This window comes from Chionomys nivalis, chromosome 10 (genome assembly GCF_950005125.1).
Source record: "Chionomys nivalis chromosome 10, mChiNiv1.1, whole genome shotgun sequence".
Taxonomy (NCBI): domain Eukaryota; kingdom Metazoa; phylum Chordata; class Mammalia; order Rodentia; family Cricetidae; genus Chionomys; species Chionomys nivalis.
The window spans coordinates 24,879,376-24,899,256 of NC_080095.1; the positions used below are offsets into that span (position 1 = coordinate 24,879,376).

Sequence of the window (19,881 nt, forward strand, 5' to 3'; positions counted from 1 at the left end):
CATGCTCAGGAACCAGACGTGCCAGGTTTGCACTTACAGATCTGGGCGTTAAGTGTGAGCTCTGGACCTGTGTCCTTCCTCATTTGCCAGATCCCTTGCTTTCAGAGTAGCCGGTACACCAGACAAGGTTGTGAGGGAGAAGCACTGAGCAAGGGCCTGTCACGTGGCAAGAGACGATGGAGGCTGAAAGCATGCATTCTGTTTCATGACTGTCCCACTGAACCCCGCATTTTGCATGTCAAGCTGCCAGTCATTAGTTCTCATTGGCTGGAAGTTGGAGACTGTTCACACATACCCCACCGCTAACTCTGTCCAGCCTGGACCAACATGGTCAGATAGTAGTATTCGGGGACCTGCTCTCTGGCTGCATGCAGAAGGCTTGAGCCTTGGCTGGGAAGGTCTTGGATGTGTAGCTTGGCTGAAAATTAAAAGAAAAAAAAAACTTAAAATGGAGTTTCCCGTGTGCCATTCCACAGGCTAAGAACTTGCCAGCTGGGATCTGTTCTCGGGTGCAAGCTCTGGCGTTCCAGAAGAAAATTCACACAAGTGTAGCCAGGTTGCTTTGCCCTGGCTTGGCACTTGGATGGGCGTGGGAGAGAGCAGGACAGGGTGAAAGCCAGACAGGTGACTCAGGTGCCATGCCCTGCTGTGTGGCTTTGCCTTCAGCTTTCCAGTCTCAGTACAAGTGTTCATTTCTTGTCTGTCGTCTGTCTGTCTCTCTGTGAATGGTGGATCTTTTGGAACTTTCTGTTTTTCTGTTTGTATTTTGGTTTCAGTTTTAGATTAAGTTTTGCTTTAACGTTGCTTGCTTTGAGAATGAGAAAACTTAAGCTATTTATTCCTCCGGGGTTAGGTCTGACAAACACAGACGGGCACTTGCATGCATTTTGTTAGCGTCTGAGGCCCAGTGTCAGCCTGGCCCATGGCCCTAGCTCTGCCATTCTCATGGGACCCAAACTTCAGCTTCAGCCTGGACAGATGCTGGAACCTCCTTGCTGCTGGTCGCTGGGGACAGGCAGGGGAGCAGGGGCGATGAGCAAGCGCACTCAGGATTCCCCAAGTTGAAACAAACTTTAAAACTGTGGATCTGCTGCTGGCTTTGCACATGGAGGAGCTCTTGCTGCAAAGCACACTGGGTATTTTCTTCAGTGATGGGTTTCAGCCACACATGTGACTGCCCATCTGTCTCTGCCTGAGTTGACCATGTGGTCCTAGCCTGCTTGTCACAGCTCTTACCTGACCAAACGGTTTGTGTTTGTGTTCTCTCCTTCCTCCAGTCTATCTCTAGCATGAAAGTGATGCAGTTTCAGGGTATGAAACACAGAGCCAGCTCCCCCATCTCTCTGCCTCCAGTCACACGCCTTGACCTCACCCCCAGCCCAGAGGTGCCCCTGGCCATCCTGAAGAGAAAGCTGCTGCGCACCAATGACCTGAAGCAATCCCAGAATCTCGTCGGGCAGATCCAGCAGCTTCTGGATGTAAGTAGTGGCCAAAGGGACTCTTCTGAGAGGCCGGGCCAGTTTAGACCGAAGGGGTGTGTGTGTGTGCATGTGACCCCTGGTATACACACAACCAGCACCTAGAACTCGGGGTGCTTCCTCCCCCATAGAGAAAGGAGTACGGCCTCTTTGCTCTTGGAAAGCAGAGTAAACAGCAGAGCGGTAAGCTGTCTTCATTCTTTATGATGACTTTGGCCTCTTGAGTGTCAGGAAGGAAAGGATTGGCGGTCCAGCTTCTCAGAATCCTTCTAAGATACTCTGGCCTTTTGGTGATCCCTTCTAGACGTTTCTATCTTACTACTTCTTGACTTAGTCAGTCTTTTTGTTTTTAATCCAATCTATAAAATCAAGCTGTCTCATGGTCACTTGCTGAAACTGTTGTCTGTCCTTCACAACTGTTGCTATGTTCAGAAGTTGATGGGATTGGCAGGAGGATCTTTTCGATCATAGCTCTCATTTGTTCCCGTCTGTTCCAACAAACTCACTGTGTTAAAACTTGTCCCCAGTCAACATGGCACTCTGATGGAAACGTGGACAGATTAAAAAAAAAATCTGTGTTTGTTTTATTTTATTTTTTTTAAGTAGAGTCTCATGTGTCCCAGGCTGTCCGTCTGCAGCTGGTTACATAGCAGAGGATGGCTTCCAACTTCTGAGTCTCCTCCCACCTGAGTGCGGAGTCCCATCATCCCCAGTGTACGTGGTTCTCAGGATTAGGAACTGAACCCAGGTTTCATGCATATGGGCAAGCACTCTACCAGCTGAGCCACATCCCCACTCCCCATATATATTTTATATTTATTTATTTATTTATTTATTTATTTATTTATTTATTTATTTTTTGGTTTTTCAAGACAGGGTTTCTCTGTGGTTTTGGAGCCTGTCCTGGAACTAGCTCTTGTAGACCAGGCTGGTCTCGAACTCACAGAGATCCGCCTGCCTCTGCCTCCTGAGTGCTGGGATTAAAGGCGTGCGCCACCACCGCCCGGCTCCCATATATATTTTAAATGCTTAGCTTTAATTATTTTTGTTTTTGGAAACTTGTCTTCCCCCCCCCCATGAAAATAACAACTTGAGTAGCTAGGATGTGTTTTTTTGTTTGTTTTTGTTTTTATTCTTTTCAGACAGGATTTCTCTGTGTAACAGTCCTGGCTGTCCAGGAATTTGCTTTGTAGACCTGGCTGGTCTTTTTTTTTTTTTTTTTTTTTCCTGGCTGGTCTTGAACTCACAGAGATCCACCTGCCTCTGCCTCCCAAGTGCTGGGGATTAAAAGCGTGCGCCACCACCACCCGGCCAGGATGTGTTTTTAAGTGGTGTCTAACACAGCGGAAATAACTGCCCTTCTACTTTCTAATCTTTGGCTTCTTAATACCTTTTATTTATTGGCCCTAGGGAGATTTTGTCTATGGTATATCTATTTGTTATATCTATTGTTACTACTTCAAGAATTAAATGGTTCAGGCAACATGTCCCATGTCTTAAATACTAGCACTTGGGAGGTGGAGGCAGGGAGGTCAGGAGTACTAAATTAGTGATTAGAGGTCATTCTGGGTCACAGGAGACCCTGTCGCAAAAGAAACAACAATGTCGTGAAAGGGCATTTTGTCTTTATCCTCTGGGTAGTCATAGAAACTAAACCAGAGTTTCCTTGTGTTGGCTTGAGCAATTGTGTACATTGTAGAATTTCTCTGGTGTCTGCTGTGAATCTGAAAACTATTTCTAAGTCTGCACACTTACTTACTGGGTTCAACAGTTTCCTGGTAATTATTGCACTGTTATATTTTTATATAAAACAAAGAATTAAAAAAATCAAGATAAAAACCCATTTAACTTATTCAGAAATAACCATAAGAAACTCATTTTGTGCCTTTGTATATTTTCTAAAAAGAACCGCTTTTCAAAAACAAAAGCACTTTGTGTGTGTGTGTGCAGCATAGCATTGCATCCCATTTATAGACTTTTCTGTGCCCAATGTGAGAGGAGGCAGCTGGACACTGTGCTGATGTTTACTCTGTGGCTCTGGGGTTTGGGCTGAAGCATAGAAAAGCCGTTACAGGGTTCACAGAGCTGTAGGGACCCTGTATCCGGGACCACACGTGGGCCCAGCACACAGTGGGAGGTGCGATGCATTCAGCCATGAAGGAGAGAGACACTGTGTGGGTCAGAGATGTTGACAGAGAAGTCAGGGTTGGGTTCAGCAATGTCTTCTTCACAGCTCTAACTCTATCTTCTGGGAGGAACATGGGGCCCCTATGCCTTCTATGCCACCAGCTGTGGTTTCCTGGGCAGGCAAAGCACTGCATCAAATGAGGAGGCTAGCGGTGTGCTTCGGAGGCTGGTGTAAGTTGGGCAAGGGCTGCCGTTTCTCCAGGTGTCAGGGAACAGTGTTTCCATGGTGGTAGGAGGTCAAGAAGGCCAGATCTTTGCAGTGTCATAGAAACCACGCACACTTTCCATCTTTCCCAAATGCATTTATCGACCTGCTTCAATCCTTTGTGGGTTGAAGGCTGTGCCAGGAGACTTCCTTGTATGTGCTTCTTACTGAAGGGCCCAGAGAGAGTACATTAAGCCAGAACTGTTTTAAAATGCTGTGTCTCTTCTTCCTAGGCCAGGCACGTCATTGAGAAGTCCGTGCAGAAGATTGTCTCCCTGCTGGCAGGGTTTGGGGATACTGCTGAGAGACTTCTGTCGGACAGAGCCTTGCTCACAGCACACGACTGCTACCAGGAGGCTGTGACCCACTTCCGCACACACTGCTTTAACTGGCACTCCCCCACGGTGAGTCCAGGTCCTCAGGCCTCCCTGCTGCTGAGATCTGAAAGCTAAACTCAGGTGCATTGGCTTGTGGAAGGTTCCGTCTGGGCCTTAGGAACCTGGATGCCCAGGTTCATGGTTATATGTCTAGGTCCCAGACAGTCTGCCAGAATCACAGGTGACAATTCCCCTTTCTGTTGACTTTGAAGGGTCCTTGCTTCTCTTGATGATGTGGCCCCACCCCTCACCTGACTCTCACATTTGCCAGACATAGGCTTCTTTCTCCTCGTGACTTCTGACCATTCCCCAAGATTTATTATTGGAGCACACCCTGGTCCATTGAGAGGGAAGAATGATGCTTCTGCCAATTGTAGAGTATCAGTCAGCTAGTTGCCCCCTAAAAAGTTCTGGGGTTCCAATGGGATGCTTGAATTCTGCTGGAGAAAGGGAGGCAAACTGTGGCCTGTAGACCAAGCCCTAGAAGAGCCTGCTTAGCCATCCATTTTGGCGTTTGTGTGCCATTCTCTCTTCAGCTAGGTTCCCAGAATCAAAGGCAAGTTCCCCCACCATCAGCCTTTGCCACTAAGTCTACCCTGAGACTTGACAGCATTTCAGCAGGCCCACCAGCTCCCTGAGATTGTGTGTGGCCCTTATAGATGTGCATCTCTCTCGGGATTGACCTAAACAGACCTAGAACCAACCCCTGGTTGAAGGAAATGGCTTTGTGTTTGAACGCGTGGCGAGATGCTCACTTGTGCTTCTTTGTTCTCTTGCAGTACGAGTATGCCTTGAGGCATTTGTACGTGCTGGCCAACCTCTGTGAAAAGCCATATCCGATTGACAGGTAAAGCAACACAGCGCGGGGAAGATGGGCATCATTCTGAATGGCTCTGGAGCATGCCACGGACCTAGGAAGACTTGGCCTCAGTAGACAGACAATAGACCATGGCCCAGTTTTGTTCTGGGCCCCTCGTCAGTAGAATCAGAGGGGGGCTGGGTTCCCAGTGGTGATGACCAGGGACTTTGTCCTAAATGACTGCTGCCCAGGATAGATTTATGTCTTGCTTTCTTCAGGGTTGGCCTAACTCACCAAAGCCATCTTCCTGTCTCTTCCAGGATAAAGATGGCCATGGACAAGGTGTGCCTTGGTCACTACTGAGCAGCTGCCTTCCCAGGGCTTCGTGAAGAGTGAACACAGTCCATTGGAATGTGCACCGACCTGAGACTGAAGGGGTGGAGCCAGAGGCGGCTAAGTCTAGCTCCTGGAACGCTGCCAGCCCCTCCCAGGGCTTTCTTTCTGAAGATACTGACCCCCTAAGAAGCTAGTTCAGGCGGTAAAGCACTCTGGAGAAAGGAACTTTTGCTTCCGAGGAGGTTTTTTTTGTTTGTTTTTTGTCTGCTAGCTTTCAAGAGCAAACTCACTGCGGCGTCTGTCGCCATTGAAGGAGTCTCCTGAGAAATTCGAAGCTGAAACCACTTTCTGTCTTCACAGTGATTTTACTGAGTGGGGTGTGAGCCTCTAAGGAGAATTATTTTTAGAAAATATAATTTTTGATTGCTTTTGTATTTTATTCTGTGATAATGGATGTTTTAAAAAAACAAGTGACGTGAGATGTTTGTTCCTGGCCTCTGGTTTCATGGTCTGTGTTTCACCCTTGTGGTGGGTCCTGTTCCTCTCCCCCACTCTGTTCTCCACTGCTTCACACTCTGTAAACTCGCACACCTCCCCAATGCCCTCTGGTTTTTTTCCTGTTCTGGAATGTTCAGTTCTTCCTCCCCTTCAACTTCAGGGGCCTTTTCATCCTTAAGTTTGCTTCTCCCTCGTCGTCTCCCTACCTGTTATGGTTTGAATGGGGAATGTTCCCAGCAGGCTTCAGTGCTGGCTGTTTGGTCCCTCACTAGCAGCACTGTTTTGGGAAGTTCTGGAAGCTTCAGGCTGTGGGGCCTGGCTAGAGGAAGGCCGCTGGTGATGTACTGTGGAGGGTGTGCTTGATCCCAGGGTTCTTCCTCCCACCTGGTTTCTTGCCCACTGAGAGGTGTTGAACCCCTTCTGTCTGCCATATACTGCATTCCCACCACCATGATATTCTACCCAAGTAACCGCGCACCAAACCCAGAGAGACTGTGAAGCAAAGTATTAGTAAGTCCTCCCTCCCCTATGATGTTCACCATGATGAAACAGCCTGACTGACCCGGAAACACCGTCACGAGCAAGCCATTCTCGGGCCGTCTGCGTCATGCCTCTCTAGCGGCCTGGTCAGGTGCAAAGCAGGGGGGCGACATGCCCCTGGAGAAGGTGAACTCGCTAGGACTGAGGCCACCCCAACTCTTTCTCTGGCGCAGCACACTCAAGCTCTAGAGATGGGTTTGTTAAGAGATGTGAAATCAGTACTGCCGTATCCATTCAGGGGATACTGTGCTGCAGTAAACAGGAGTGAAATCTCTACAGGGGACAGAATTAGGCCAGTTTATGAAGCCAGTTGCTAAAACCATGTACCATAGTGCCGGGCGGTGGTGGCACATGCCTTTAATCCCAGCACTGGGGATTCAGAGGCAGGCGAATCTCTGAGTTCGAGTCCAGCCTCGTCTACAAAAGCTAGTTCTAGGACAGGCCCCAAAGCTACAGAGAAACCCTGTCTTGAAAAACCAAAACCCCCAAAACCATGTATCATAGCTTTGTTTATGTGAAATGCAGAACAGGCAAATCCTCATAGAAGCTTATTGGTGCTGGGGGTGGAGGCGGGAATGCTTGCGGGTGACTGCTGATGGTGTAAGCCTCCCTCAGCCCCCTCTTACAGGATCTCACTATGTTGCAAGGCAGGCCTAGAATCCAGGAATCCTCCTGTCTCAGCGCCCCTGTCCCCAAATAGCCAGGACACAGGCATGCTCCTTCATGCCTGGTTCAGTTTCCCGTCAGAGACAGTGGAAGGGTTAGGAAGCAACTGTTGTGTGGCTCAGCGATGCGAGCCCAGTGAAGCCTCAGACACCGTGGGTTTGAACTGTGTGGGTCTGTGAAGGAGCGAGGTTGCTTTTGGAGATTTGTTTGAAAACACAGATGACCCATATAACCGAGAAATAAAAAATATTTACACACACACCCCACCTGCTACCGTCAACAATAAAGAGATATGTAAACAGTAAGATAGTGTTGCCTCGTAGGTGCAAAACCAGCCGGCTGTCAGCTCCAACTCAGGACCCTGGGACAAGGACACGGAGCTTATCTGTTTCTTCACTTGATCTCACCTCCCTGTGAAGAGTGATTTCTTGCCCCCTCACCCCTTTCATCAAATACAGCACACAAAAAAAGTCCTGGGCTACAGGGCTGGAGAAATGACCCATTGGTTAGTAAGAGCACTGGCTGTTTTAGAGGACCCAGGTTCAATTTCCCAGCACCAACACGGAGGTTCACAGTTGCATGTAACTCTAGTTCCAGGGGACCCAATGTTCTTGTCTGGCTCCACAGGCACCAGGCACACATACAGGGCACAGACAGACATCCAGGCAAAAACAGTTATACACATAAATAATTAAAAAAAAACATTGACAAACGAAACCCCCTAAACCTATGCTATGGTCTACTATGTTAGTGGTAAGGTCAACAGTGGGCTGTTGCAAGTTATATTTTGAGGTTGTCAGATGTTATATACTGTGGGGCTGGAGTGATGGCTCAGTAGTTAAGAGCTCAAACTGCACTTGCAGAGGACCTGAATTGAGTTCCCAACACCTAAGACTTACAACTACCCGTAGCTCAAGCTCCAGGGGCTTCTGACACCTTCTGGCCTCCTGCAGCACTATATACACCTGTACATACCCCTGACACATACATGCACATATTAAAAGTACAATGTCATAGAGTTCTATGCAGATTTTCAAATGCTCAGGAGGTTAGATTGTTTGCTTTAACCAGGAGAATTAAGTGGCATGTGAGTTAAGTCTCAATAGAGTAAAAGTCAGACATAGCAGTGTGTGTCTGTAGTTCTGGTCACTGGAGAAGCTGAGGCAGGAGGATTGCTGAGTCTAGGAGTTCAAAACTAGTGGGGGCAGCATAGCAAGGCCATGTCTCAAAAACAGCTGTAAAAAAGGTCATATAGATGGGGGGGAGGGGGTCAGGGAGGAAGGATGGAGGGGAGAGAGGATGGTGGGGAGGAAGGATGGTAGGGAGAGAGGATGGCAGGGAGGAAGGATGGTAGGGAGAGAGGATGGGGGGAAAAAGCAAAGGTGAAAAGCATCACTGGGGCCAAGGGTGTAGCTCACTTAGCCCTGGGCCAGCACCAGATAAACTGGCCATGATGGTGTACATCTGTTTTCCCAGCAGTCCTGGAAGGCTCCGGATGCTAAAGGTTGTCCTTGGCTGTTGATAGTTCTGACCAGCTATTTGTCTTTACAGATCTAGTTTGTCAGTGAGGACTAACACTGGGAGTCAAGGAAGGCTTCCTGGAGCTGGGCTTTGAAGGATCATATAGAGCTGAGGTCGAAAGAATTCCTAAGAGTAATAGCAGAGGGTAGAAGGGATGGTTCTAGAAACCATCTAGAGCCTGGGGCGACGGGAACAAAGGATGCTGGACTGGTGAGCAGAATTTTGGCCCCTTCAGAGGACTTAGCATTTGCAAAAGGGCTTTTATTAACCCCCATGTGGATCTTGTCAGCACCAATGACCCATGGTGTTTGCATCAGGAGATAGGTCCTTCAGTCACCCCCACTCCCCAGTCTTATGGCATTGGCTGAACTTGTCCATTTCCCTGGAGCTGGCTTGGCTGCTTCCAGTTGGGCTCAGGAGCCCTGGCAGCCTGAGTAGTCTGGTAGCTGAAGACAAGCTCTGAGGCAGGGATGTTGTGAGGGCTCTCTTCAGCACACACGTGGAGAAACTCCTGAGATCTTGGGCTGGTGTGGAACATCTCAGCTCCAACCTGAGGCTCAGGGAGCAAGCGGCTGGGGCCAGGAACCCCTTCATCAGCCAGTCCTGGGGAAAGTGAGCTCTTCTCTAGGACTAAAGAAGGGAATGGGATGTGATCTGGGGAAGGAAGGTGGGGGAATGGTCTGAGGGGCTGGGTGAGCAGGGTCGGGCTTGTTTGCTGCAGCTGACTTGAGAGCCTCTTCCTCCTGAGCCTCATTTTGTTGTTGTTTTCCTTACTGTCCAATGAAGAACATGGTGCCTCAGGCTGTAACTCTGCCCTGTTGGTTTAGGCATGCTCAGCGGGTGGCAAACCAGTGTGACCAACACAGGCACTTATGTTGGGAGTATGTGTGGCCAGACACTCAGATGACTGAGTTTGGGAGTGGCCACTGAGAGTCCAGTCCTTGTCCCTCTATCCTCCCAGTCTAAGGAGATCCTGCCACCACAGCTCAAGGGTGGGCCATCTCATAGGAAGTTGGGCTCCCTCACCACTACATAAGGTTGGCTTGAGCCATCCCGGCCACCGTCCAGGGGTCGGTACACGAAGTGGAAGTCTCGCTTGGGCTCGCTCCGGAGCAGATAGCCCTTGATGCGGTGTGGCAGTGCCTCGTCGGCCAGCTGGAAGCAGCGTCCATCCACCAGCACGAAGAGTCGGTAGTCTTGGGGCTGCGCCACCTCAAACTTCTCGGCGCACTGTGCACACAATGCCTGGGCTTCCGTGTCTGCCCGTGATGCCAGTGTCCGTGACTGCTGCTCAGGCTCCAGGTACGACACACAGATGAAGTCCTGTAGGCGAGATGGAGGAGGCTCGAGGTCACCAGACTTGGCCAATGCATCCTGGGTCACCCTCATCCCAACATCGGGAGCTAGAGCCAGCAGAAAGGAGCATGACACTGGACCTGTCTTTGCCTTCCCTGGACGTGGGCGGGGGGCGTCTCAAACAGTGGTGAAGCTGAGAGTTGGGGCATCTGTGCCTCCTTAAGCTGCCATTGAGCCTGGAGGGTAACTTCCTTCTCTGGGTCTTACCTCTCCACTGGACTTACCCTGGGTGATTCAGTCATGTTTCAAATACTGATTTAGTTATTGTGTATATGCATGATGTATGTGTATGCCCCAAATGCCCATGTGAAGTCCCAAGACAACTTTGTGGAGGTGATTCCCTCCCGTCCACCTTTACATGAATTCCAGAGATTGAACTTGCGTTGTTAAGTTTGCCTGGCGAGCACCTTTACCAACTAACCCACCACTTTCTGGCTGATTCAATCATTTTAAATCATGGCAATAAGGGAGTTACAACTGCCCCCCTCTGCCCACCCCAACGGCCAGCCACCATTCCTCCCTTGTCACTCCCGGTCCAATCATTTGTTCTGTACTTGCCCACGGGAGGGCAGTCCCAACTGCAAGGTAGCAAGACCCACACGCTGCCCCCAAGTCAGTGTGAAACGGTGTGTGTAGCTGCCCTACTGTGGATGGAGTGGCAATATCAGTCACAACCATGAAAATACCAATGACCATGTTATAGGGAGGTGTGCACTTACAGGGTGCCAGGGTCTTCTGTCCCTTCCAGAGGGGAAAGGTGGGACAGAGGTCTGTTGGGAGTGAGAGTGGGTCTGTTGGGTTGGCACTGGCTCATGCCAACAGACACCAACGTGGGGCAGTCTATGGTACACATCTCCTTCTAACTCTGAGTTCAGCAATGCAAGTTGAAATTGCCGGGAGTGTTTACACCATGGGAAGTGGCAGAAGCTGAGGCCAGAACTTTCTTTTCCCTCCCCATTGGTTCTAAGAAGCTGTTGATTCGAGAAGAATCTGCTGGTTTGGCAGCTCAGAACATGGATGGGGTCAGAACTCATTCCATTCAGTTAGCCGACATGACTAGGAAATGGAGTTTCTGAGGGGGCTTGAGACCACACAGCAAGTCTGGGTTACCATTACCCCTGAATGATTAACCTAGGACTTTCTAGGACAGAGGCTTATTTATGTTCTCTTTTGCTAAACCAAAGAGGATGGATGGATAGGCTCAACTCTTAGTTCAAAGCTGGGTCCAGAATTTAGACCTCCTGCCTCAGAGGACTGGATTCCATTTTCTATGCGTAGTCTACACAACCATCAATAGTTCTGGAGGGTTGTCTGGCTGCCTGGTCCAACTCCTTCCATTTTCTATGCATGGCAGCCCTGCTGTGTCCCAGGTTCTGGGTTATGTATGTCTGAGACACATGAACCGTGGGCATTGTCCTCCCCAACATGAGAGCTTCATACAGAGAATTAACAACATGGCACAATGGGCGCTGTAATGGGGACACGATGGCAGGCAGTGCAGGGCAGAGGACTGGTGTGTGTGTGTGTGTTTGTGTGTTTGTGTGTGTGTGTACTGGGGGGGCTGTCAGGGGAGCTCCTCAGAGGAGAGCTGTTGGAGATACTGGACAGTCAGTAAAGAAAAGGAGACACAGCAGCCTGGGCAGATGCTGGGTCGCAGGGAGCAGATGTGGGCTGTTCGGGGACAAGTGGGTGACTAGATTTGATGCAGCCTGGGGTGTGTGGAATGACTGTTCCTCCCATACCACTTTGCCCACTGGGTTATAACACCTGCCTGGTGGCATTTCCATGCCCACCCAGGATCTGCCGCTGTGGGCAGATTTACAGTTCAGGCTTTGGATTCCTCTGTGGGAGGCCCACTGCTCACCCTAAGAGTAAGGCTGGCAGGCCAAAGCAGCCAAACACAGAGCACAGGTGGCATCTGTACAGTCCGGGGCCCCAGTCACCATGGTCCCCAGCGTTACCTGCACAGAGGAGCGGGAGGCCCTGGCCTTGTTGAGCGTGCGCCTACGTTCCCAGCGATGGATGGAGTCCTGCACCTCCACGCTCAGTTGCCTAGTCACTGTGATCTTGTCATAGTTCTTGATGTGCTCCAGGGCCCCGTAGGTGGTGGTCAGGTAGTAGGAACCTGTAGGGTCAAGGACATAGGCTGAGCTAGGAAGGTCTGGATCCCCCCACACTTGGAGGGAGCAGCTCCCAGCTTCCGACATGCCCCTCCTGCCATAGCCACCAGGGGGCATCCACACTTCACAACCTGCTTCAGAGGCTTCACACAACTGTAGTGCACTGGGCAGCCTTACCAGTTGCTACTTTACAGTATAGACTAGCTCATATTTTTTCCTTAGCCCCTTTCAAGAAGGAATCATTTGGAAAATATACATTTTATTTCATATATAACATCTATTTATATATAATTAACATAACGTGTAACAAATATATTAAATAATTATGTATAAATATACAATGAATAACAACTATATATTAAATAATTATACATTTAACATATGATTGTTACACATAATACATATTATATAAATATAAAACAAAATGATTATATAAATCTTATATTATTACATCATATTATATATATTTAATATAACACACACACACACACACACACACACATATATATAACATATATTACTACTTAGCCCTGGCTTGAAATTCATGGTTGGGACCAGGCTAGATTGAACTCATAGAGATCATTCAGCTTTTGCCTTCTGAGTGCTGAGATTAAAGGCATAGTTTACCACACCTGGCTGAGGATATTTATTCAGTGTGACTATATCGAGGAGAAGACAAAGAGAGGGCTGGAGAGATGTCTCAGCGGTTAAGAGCACTGGCTGCTGCTCCAGAGGTCCTGAGTTCAATTCCCAGCAACCACATGGTGGCTCACAACCATCTGTAATGAGATCTGGTGCCCTCTTCTGACCTAGGCATCCATGTGGACAGAACACTGTATACATAATAAATAATTAAAAAAAAAGACAAAGAGACCTGGCAACGCCTCCAAGTCTGTCATTCAAACTCAATATTTTTAAAATAATATTTTAAAATAAGTTTTTAAATTTAAAATAAAATTTTAAGTGTTTTTTTTTTTGTTTGTTTTGTTTTTTTGTTTTTCAAGACAGGGTTTCTCTGTGGTTTTGGAGCCTGTCCTGGAACTAGCTCTTGTAGACCAGGCTGGTCTCGAACTCACAGAGATCCGCCTGCCTCTGCCTCCCAAGTGCTGGGATTAAAGGCGTGCGCCACCACGGCCCGGCTTTAAGTGTTTTAAAATATATAGGATGCATAAAAAACTGAGAGACAGGGATGATTCAGGTGGGGAAAGAAGGCACCGGGAGGCAACTCTCTCACTGTATCATACACATGCTTTAAAATATGTGTATGTGTTATGTATTATCCATGAATATATTATCTACATTTGTGTATTATGTATTATCCATGCATATGCATATATTCATGTAGTATATATGTATTGTAGCATCCATGAATATATTCCCCATATTAGCTATTGTGTATATATATTATCTATGATATAAATAATTTTCTTTTTTTTTCTTTCTTTCTTTTTTTTTTTTTTTTTGGATTTTTCGAGACAGGGTTTCTCTGTAGCTTTTGGTTCCTATCCTGGAACTAGCTCTTGTAGACCAGGCTGGCCTCGAACTCACAGAGATCCGCCTGCCTCTGCTGGGATTAAAGGCGTGCGCCACCACCACCCGGCTATAAATAATTTTCAAAGATGTACAGGAAATTTTTTCACTGCATGAAGTTTTTAAGGATTAAAATAGTAAGAAATTTTGATGCTAGGCATCCGTAATCCCAGTACCCAGGCAGAAGCAGGTGGATCTTTGAATTGGATACTGATTGGTCTTCTAGCAAGTTCAAGGGTAGCCAGACCTACAAAGTGAGATACTGTCCATTTAAAAAATGTTATTACTTTATTTTGTGTACACATGTGTACATATATTTGTGGGCACACTCGTGTGGAGGCCAGAGGGTCACTTGCAGAAATCAGCTCTCTTCTTCCACCACATGAGTTGTGGGAATTGAACTGGGGTCCCCAAGCTTGGCGGCAACTGCCTTTACCCACTGAGTCACCCACCAAAATATTGGCCCATTTAAATTTTTGTTTAAAAATATCCTTAATCTCTAACGTTTCCTCTAATTGAGCTTTTAAGGTATTTCAAGCTCTACAAACCACATGCTTTCTCCATGCAGCCTCGACTGTCCTGGAATTTGCTCTGTAGACTAGGCTGGTCTCAAACTCAGAGTGCTGAGATTAAAGGTGTAGGCCACCACTGGCTGGCTAGAATTTTAAGTTCAAAGGCGATATTCTGCAGATGTTTATCTGCTCATCAGCTTGTTAGGAGTTGAGAACTGTGTGGAGATCTTTTGCTTTAAAGGTAAGAAGCTGAATCCCAGAAAGGCTGACATGGCCAAGATCACACAGTACACCGCCCACCACCCCTCTTCCTCTCTCATCCTGCTCTCTTCCGGGGCCTAGACACATCCCCAACACTCCCAGACTGCTCTTCCTGGCTATTAAGGCCAGGACAATGATTTTGGACATAAGGCTGATTCTGTCAGTGACCCACCCCAATCCATCTTCCAACCCTAACTCCGCTGTTACCTGAGGAAGTGGCCCTGACCTGAAAATGCTCATTTTCCCAGACTCCTTAGGCTCAGCTGTGCAGGCACAGCCCTGGGTCCTTCCCCTGTGGCATGGAGAGCAGGGCAAGGTTAAGCATGCTCGGCTTCTGAGTCCCAGGGAAGATGGGGCACCCTGAAGCAGCCACTGGCTTCTCAATGTGTAAGGTGTTGGGTTCAGCCATGCGTAGGTAATACAGTTATATGAGCTCAGATAACAGTTCTGGGGATTTCTGGTCTTCTCAAAGGCAGAAGGGAGGAACTCCAAGCCCTGTTGGGGCTCTCTTGCCAGGTTAAGCCCTACACATCCTTCTAGCTATTTTTGTTAGACTATGTAGTACCTGCTATGAGCACTAGGTGGCAGGTGACACCACTGTGAATTTTGTAGATGGTTCCTGGGCAGTATGTGGTGGACTAATTGGAAATCTCCATTGATGAGATTAACTGTGCACAGGCAGCTGTCAGCAGGCCTGGGGAGGGTGTATCAGCTAAAAGGTCTCTGAAGACACTTGTGGGAGAGGTTTGGCTTCTCGGTTGGTTCCAGCTAGGCAATTCCTCTGATATGGGGTCGGGGTAAGGAGTGAATATAAGAGGGTCCCACCAGCTCTTCCAGCTTCTCACAGGAACCCCCTGATCCCTCCTACTACAAATGCCTGCTGCAAAGACCATGGGACCCAGCTACCAGAGCTGTGCTAAATTACAGCATACTGCAGGCTGGAGGGGTCAGGAGAACAGATAGGAGATACAGTGTTTCCACAGGCAGGGGGTGAGCCAGCGCAGACACCTGCACAGTGCCCCTTTTTGGACCTCTTCCCCTGGTCTCCAGGACTTTCATGGCTGTGGTCTCAGGGTGGGTGTCACTCTTTCATCTGGGCTAGAGATCCTTGCCAACTTCCTCAATCTCAGTGCTTTCACAGGGCATGGAAACCAGAGAGGAAGCCTCGAGGAGAAGGGGGTTGTAAGTGTGGGTGCAGAGTGAGGGGCTTGCTCATTCTCATGAGGCTCCCATCTCTGCACAGCAGCCCCAAGGCTGGCATGGGTGCTTCAATGATGCCGGCTTGCTAGATGGATATGTGGGGGATGGGTAGATAGATGACAAGTATGTATGTGTGGATTGATGAATGGGTAGGTAAGTTTATGGATGGATGGACAGGTGAATAGATAAACGGATGGGTGGATGGATGGGTTGGTGAATGGATGGAGGATGGAGAGATGGATAGATAGGTAATGAATTGGTGGATAGTTAGCTAGCTAGGTAGACGGACTAATGAAGGCGTGGATGAGTAGGTGGATGGATGGATAGACATGTGGACGGACAGATGAATGGTAGAGGGTGGAAGGGTGGACGGATGTACTGATGGACTGAAAAACATTTACTTCTTCTGAATTCCTGGGCTTCCCAGGAAATAAGTTTCTCCGATGACAGGCAACACTTAACTAAAGAGGAAAAAACGCAAGCTCCAGGTGTCACAGCCACAGCCCGAAGCTACACATGACAGCAAAGCTCTCAGTTTTCCCTGGTCCCCAGCTGTGAAGGCCTCAATGAAGCACTTAGGCCAGGCTTTCTGCCTCCAGAGGTGGGCAGACGCAAACACATGCAAAGGCGGTCAGCCTCTCTCAAGAACCACAAAGCCCAGAGGGGACACTTGTGCCTAGGACACTTGTTCCATTCTTCAAGGGTGGAAGCCCAGAGGCTGTGTCATGGTCCCTCAGAGCCTGTAGCGGGGCTGCTGTATCTCAAGGGATTCTTAGGGAGGGGTGGCTGAGGTCCTAGCTTGAGGAAATGGTGGGTAGGACAGGGAAGGGAAACCGAGGGATGGGGCAGCAAATCATACCCCTCCTTCATTCCGCCAGGGAGTACAAAACCCTTAACCTCTCAGCAACTTCCTCCTACAGACAGAAGTCCTAGCCAGGGTTGGATAAACAAGGGGCTGAGTCCCAGGGGCCACTCCATCTAAGACCTGATTTCTACTAGTCACATGACACCTTCTTCCCCTTTAGTCTCTCGTTATACCACCAACTTTGCTGTGCCCTCCAGGAAGAATGCCAACCCCCCTCGTTTTCATTTGTTTATTTTTGAATCGGGGTCTCACTATGTAGCCCTGGTTGGCTTAGAACTTAACTATGTAGACCATGTTGGCCTTGAACTCACAGAGATCAACTTACTACTGCTGCCTGAATACTGGAATTAAAGGTGTGTACCACTGTGACCAGCTCCTTCCTCTTCTTTTTCTGCTGGCTCCCACTCGCCCTCCAATGTTCAGGTACCACCTCCTCCAGAAGCCCTCCGTGACTGCGCTGTCTGATCGCCTGCTCCCAGTCTCTGAACTTCCTACCATCCCAGTTTTGTCAAGCTATGGTGACAATTTCTGTCTTCTTGATCAACAAGCTATAGGCAGGGCCTGTGTGCACGTCCCTTAGCCTTAACCTGAATCCGGCCCTACCGAAGAAGCCCTTGTTGGGAGCGGGTGATGGGCGTGAGACGGCGGTGGGTGTGGGGTGACCCTGACTCACCCTCCCCCAGCTGCAGGGCGGGGTCCATGAGCTCCATCATGTACTCCACGTTGAGGAGCATCTCAGTGAGGTTGCTGCGGGCCAGGACGTACATGAGGACAGGCAGGAAGTCGTCGGCCCCGTAGGGCTTCCCTGCAAGGAGAGGGTGAAAGCTGTGAGTGCCAAGTGCCTGTGAACCACTCAGGGATGGGGGGCACCCTGGAAGAGCTAGGATTCCATATTCTCATGGCTCAACAGCGAGGACCCTAACAGTTCCTAGGGTCAGCCCCCTGAGGTTTGTGGCTCAGTACAGGGCATCAAGAAGGAACTGAGAAAGCTCTAGGCTGGGGCAACAAAACTGGTTTCTTGCTCGTTCCTCATTCTTCTCCTACGGCTATCCCTGGCTGCTTGCTTGGTCATTAAGTTCTTATTGTACATCATAGGCCCCGCTAATGTGGCGTGGGCTTTTTCAGGGAAAATTCTTTCCCATTTGCAAAGACTGAGATCCAACCCTGTGCCCAAGAGATACCTCTGCCTGAGATCCACCATGATGCCTGAGATCCATCATTAGCCCTAAGACCCACCTCTACCTGAGATCCTCTCCTGTCTAAGAACTAGCACCATCTGAGATCCACCTCTGCCTCTGAGATCCACCTGAGATCCAGCCCTGCCTAAGATCTACCACTGCTCCGGGATCCACTGCTGAGATCTACTCCCGCCCAAGGTGGTGTCTGAGATCCATCCCTTGAGAACATCACCATACTTGAGATTTATTCCTGCACCAAGATCTATTACTGCCCGAGATCAGTCACTACCCCCAAGATGCACCGCTGTGCCTGAGATCCACCACTACCAGTGGTCCAAACTGAGCCCCATGTGTTTTCTCAGTTGACTTGGTGGAAAGAGGTTTCATGATAGACTTTCCAAGGGAAAGGCAGAAACAGAAACTGGCCTACAGGGCTGGCCTATTTCCATAATGTAACCATTTCCTCAGTGACCAAGTTCAAACTGCAGACCTGAACACGGAGATGGGAGCAGATGCGTAACTAGCTCCCTCCCCACCCCCCAGCTTGTGTCAGCTGTCTCCAGGACACCAACAGGTCCAGCTTTGCGAAGGGTAGGGCAATGCTCAGAGCTGGGAGCCTGTGCTTGGCTGTGCTGGTCACTGTTGGGATCAGATGTCTGTGTGTGTGTGTGTGTGTGTGTGGTGTAGGCAAGGAGCATGTACACGGGCACTGAGGCCTGATGTCTGCTTAAGGACCAGCACAAGCTGTGAGCATAGGTGGAACACATCCAGCAGCTCCTAGACTCTTCCAGCTGTCCAACAAGTGGTAGGCAGTATGCCCTGGGGTGATGGGTGTAACTGTGAAATGATTCCCCTGTGATCTGAACACCTGGCTTGCATGGATCAGAGCTCACGCCCTGCCAATGTCAGCCAGTGTTTCCTGGTATTAGCTTCTGTCTTTCCCAGTTCCATCTGTTCACCATCTGCAGGCACACGATGAGCTAATCACACTGCCAAGAGGTGGCAGAGACCTTCTGCACATTTTATGGGCTGGGGGACTTTAGAGAGAGTGAACTCTTTCTCTTCTCTCTCCCACCTCTGTCCTGAACTCACTCTGTAGACCAGGCTGGTTTTGAACTTGTGGAGATCTGCCTGCCTCTGTTTCCTGAGTGATGGGATTAAAGGCGTGGGCCACCACCTCCGGGCTGAGAGTAAACACCTCCTCAGAAAAATAAGTCAAAGAGTGCTCATCTGGGTACCCTGCAGACTGGGACAGGTAATTAGGACGACCCTAGCTCAGTTGCTCTAGCTCTGTATGATTAGACCCCTCTGAGGCTGTGACAAGCCTTCATGAACACTGAAGGACAATAATCAACTCAGTCTGCTACTCAGGAGTGTGGTGTGCATCGTTAAGAGAAGCTTACGTTAAGTACAGTCATCTGGGGGCATTATCTCTTAGAAAGGTAGCATATAGCACCAGGTAGGCACATTATTGTTTTCCTAGGCCATACATACACTCTCATTCCCAGCTATTCAACTGAAGCTCTGTTACCAAAGTGGCTGCAGACACTGTGCAAATATACTGATACAGCCTAAACAGAAGCACACACAGAGAACCAGGGGCCAGCCAGAACGGGGGTAGACTGTGGCCTCCAGAGCGCTGAGCTAGTGGGAAGGATTCAGCAGTGTGTCACCTTCTCTCTCTCAACTCCCTGGTTTTGCTGAGTGGGCTTTTCCTGAAAGCAGGTAGCTGATGCAACAGCCTTGGGGCAGCGTGGGGCTCATGACTAAATTGTTTAGACCTTTGCCCTCAGACATCACTGTGGCTTCTAATACCTTTGTTTCTCCTGGAAGTCATCCCTGAAGACCCCCACCACTAGGTCTGATGCCCTTAAACATGGACTTCTGGGTCCTGTCATGAAATACTGGGAAAATTAACATCACATGGGAACAAAGGGTAGCTTTCCTGGAGCATCGGGTCCAGATAACAGACACCTGGACACCTTGGGCCTTCACCCCACTTCATTTGCTCCAGTAGCCCATGCTGGCTTCAGCCGGTGGGGTTGGTGTTTCTGTTAACTTGTTCAAAGCTGGAGGCAGAGACACAGCAGAGCAGGGCATTCCTTGAGTCTCCTGCCTGCCCAGCTCTCTGGCACCAGTGTCAGCCTCCGCATGCCAGGGCTTTATCTGGCTCGGTGATAAGGGGATAAGGACTGTGCTGGTTAGCTTTAAATGTCAACTTGCCACAACCAGTGGTTCTCACCTTTCCTAAC

The 19,881-nt window shown here is 49.1% G+C and overlaps 2 protein-coding genes across 4 annotated transcripts in view; one reads left to right on the forward strand and one right to left on the reverse strand.

The window, feature by feature from the left end:
- The window catches only part of Lgmn (legumain), a 33,106-nt gene extending 27,236 nt beyond the window's left edge, over positions 1 to 5,870 (forward strand). For both annotated transcript variants that reach the window (XM_057783249.1, XM_057783250.1), the window contains exons 11-14: positions 1,278 to 1,478; positions 4,104 to 4,274; positions 5,027 to 5,094; positions 5,367 to 5,870. In XM_057783249.1, the coding sequence (XP_057639232.1) occupies positions 1,278 to 1,478; positions 4,104 to 4,274; positions 5,027 to 5,094; positions 5,367 to 5,409 (483 nt within the window). In that variant the 3' untranslated portion in view covers positions 5,410 to 5,870. The remainder of the gene's footprint in view (positions 1 to 1,277; positions 1,479 to 4,103; positions 4,275 to 5,026; positions 5,095 to 5,366) is intronic.
- A 2,961-nt stretch (positions 5,871 to 8,831) lies between these two features.
- Positions 8,832 to 19,881, reverse strand: part of Rin3 (Ras and Rab interactor 3) — a 110,593-nt gene continuing 99,543 nt past the window's right edge. The window contains exons 8-10 of one of the 2 annotated variants that reach the window (XM_057783312.1): positions 17,125 to 17,256; positions 11,925 to 12,088; positions 8,832 to 9,930 (exon numbers count right to left, since the gene is read on the reverse strand). In XM_057783312.1, the coding sequence (XP_057639295.1) occupies positions 9,610 to 9,930; positions 11,925 to 12,088; positions 17,125 to 17,256 (617 nt within the window). In that variant the 3' untranslated portion in view covers positions 8,832 to 9,609. Of the gene's footprint in view, positions 9,931 to 11,924; positions 12,089 to 17,124; positions 17,257 to 19,881 lie in introns of those variants that run through there. The other variant, XM_057783313.1, reaches the window with a different exon arrangement.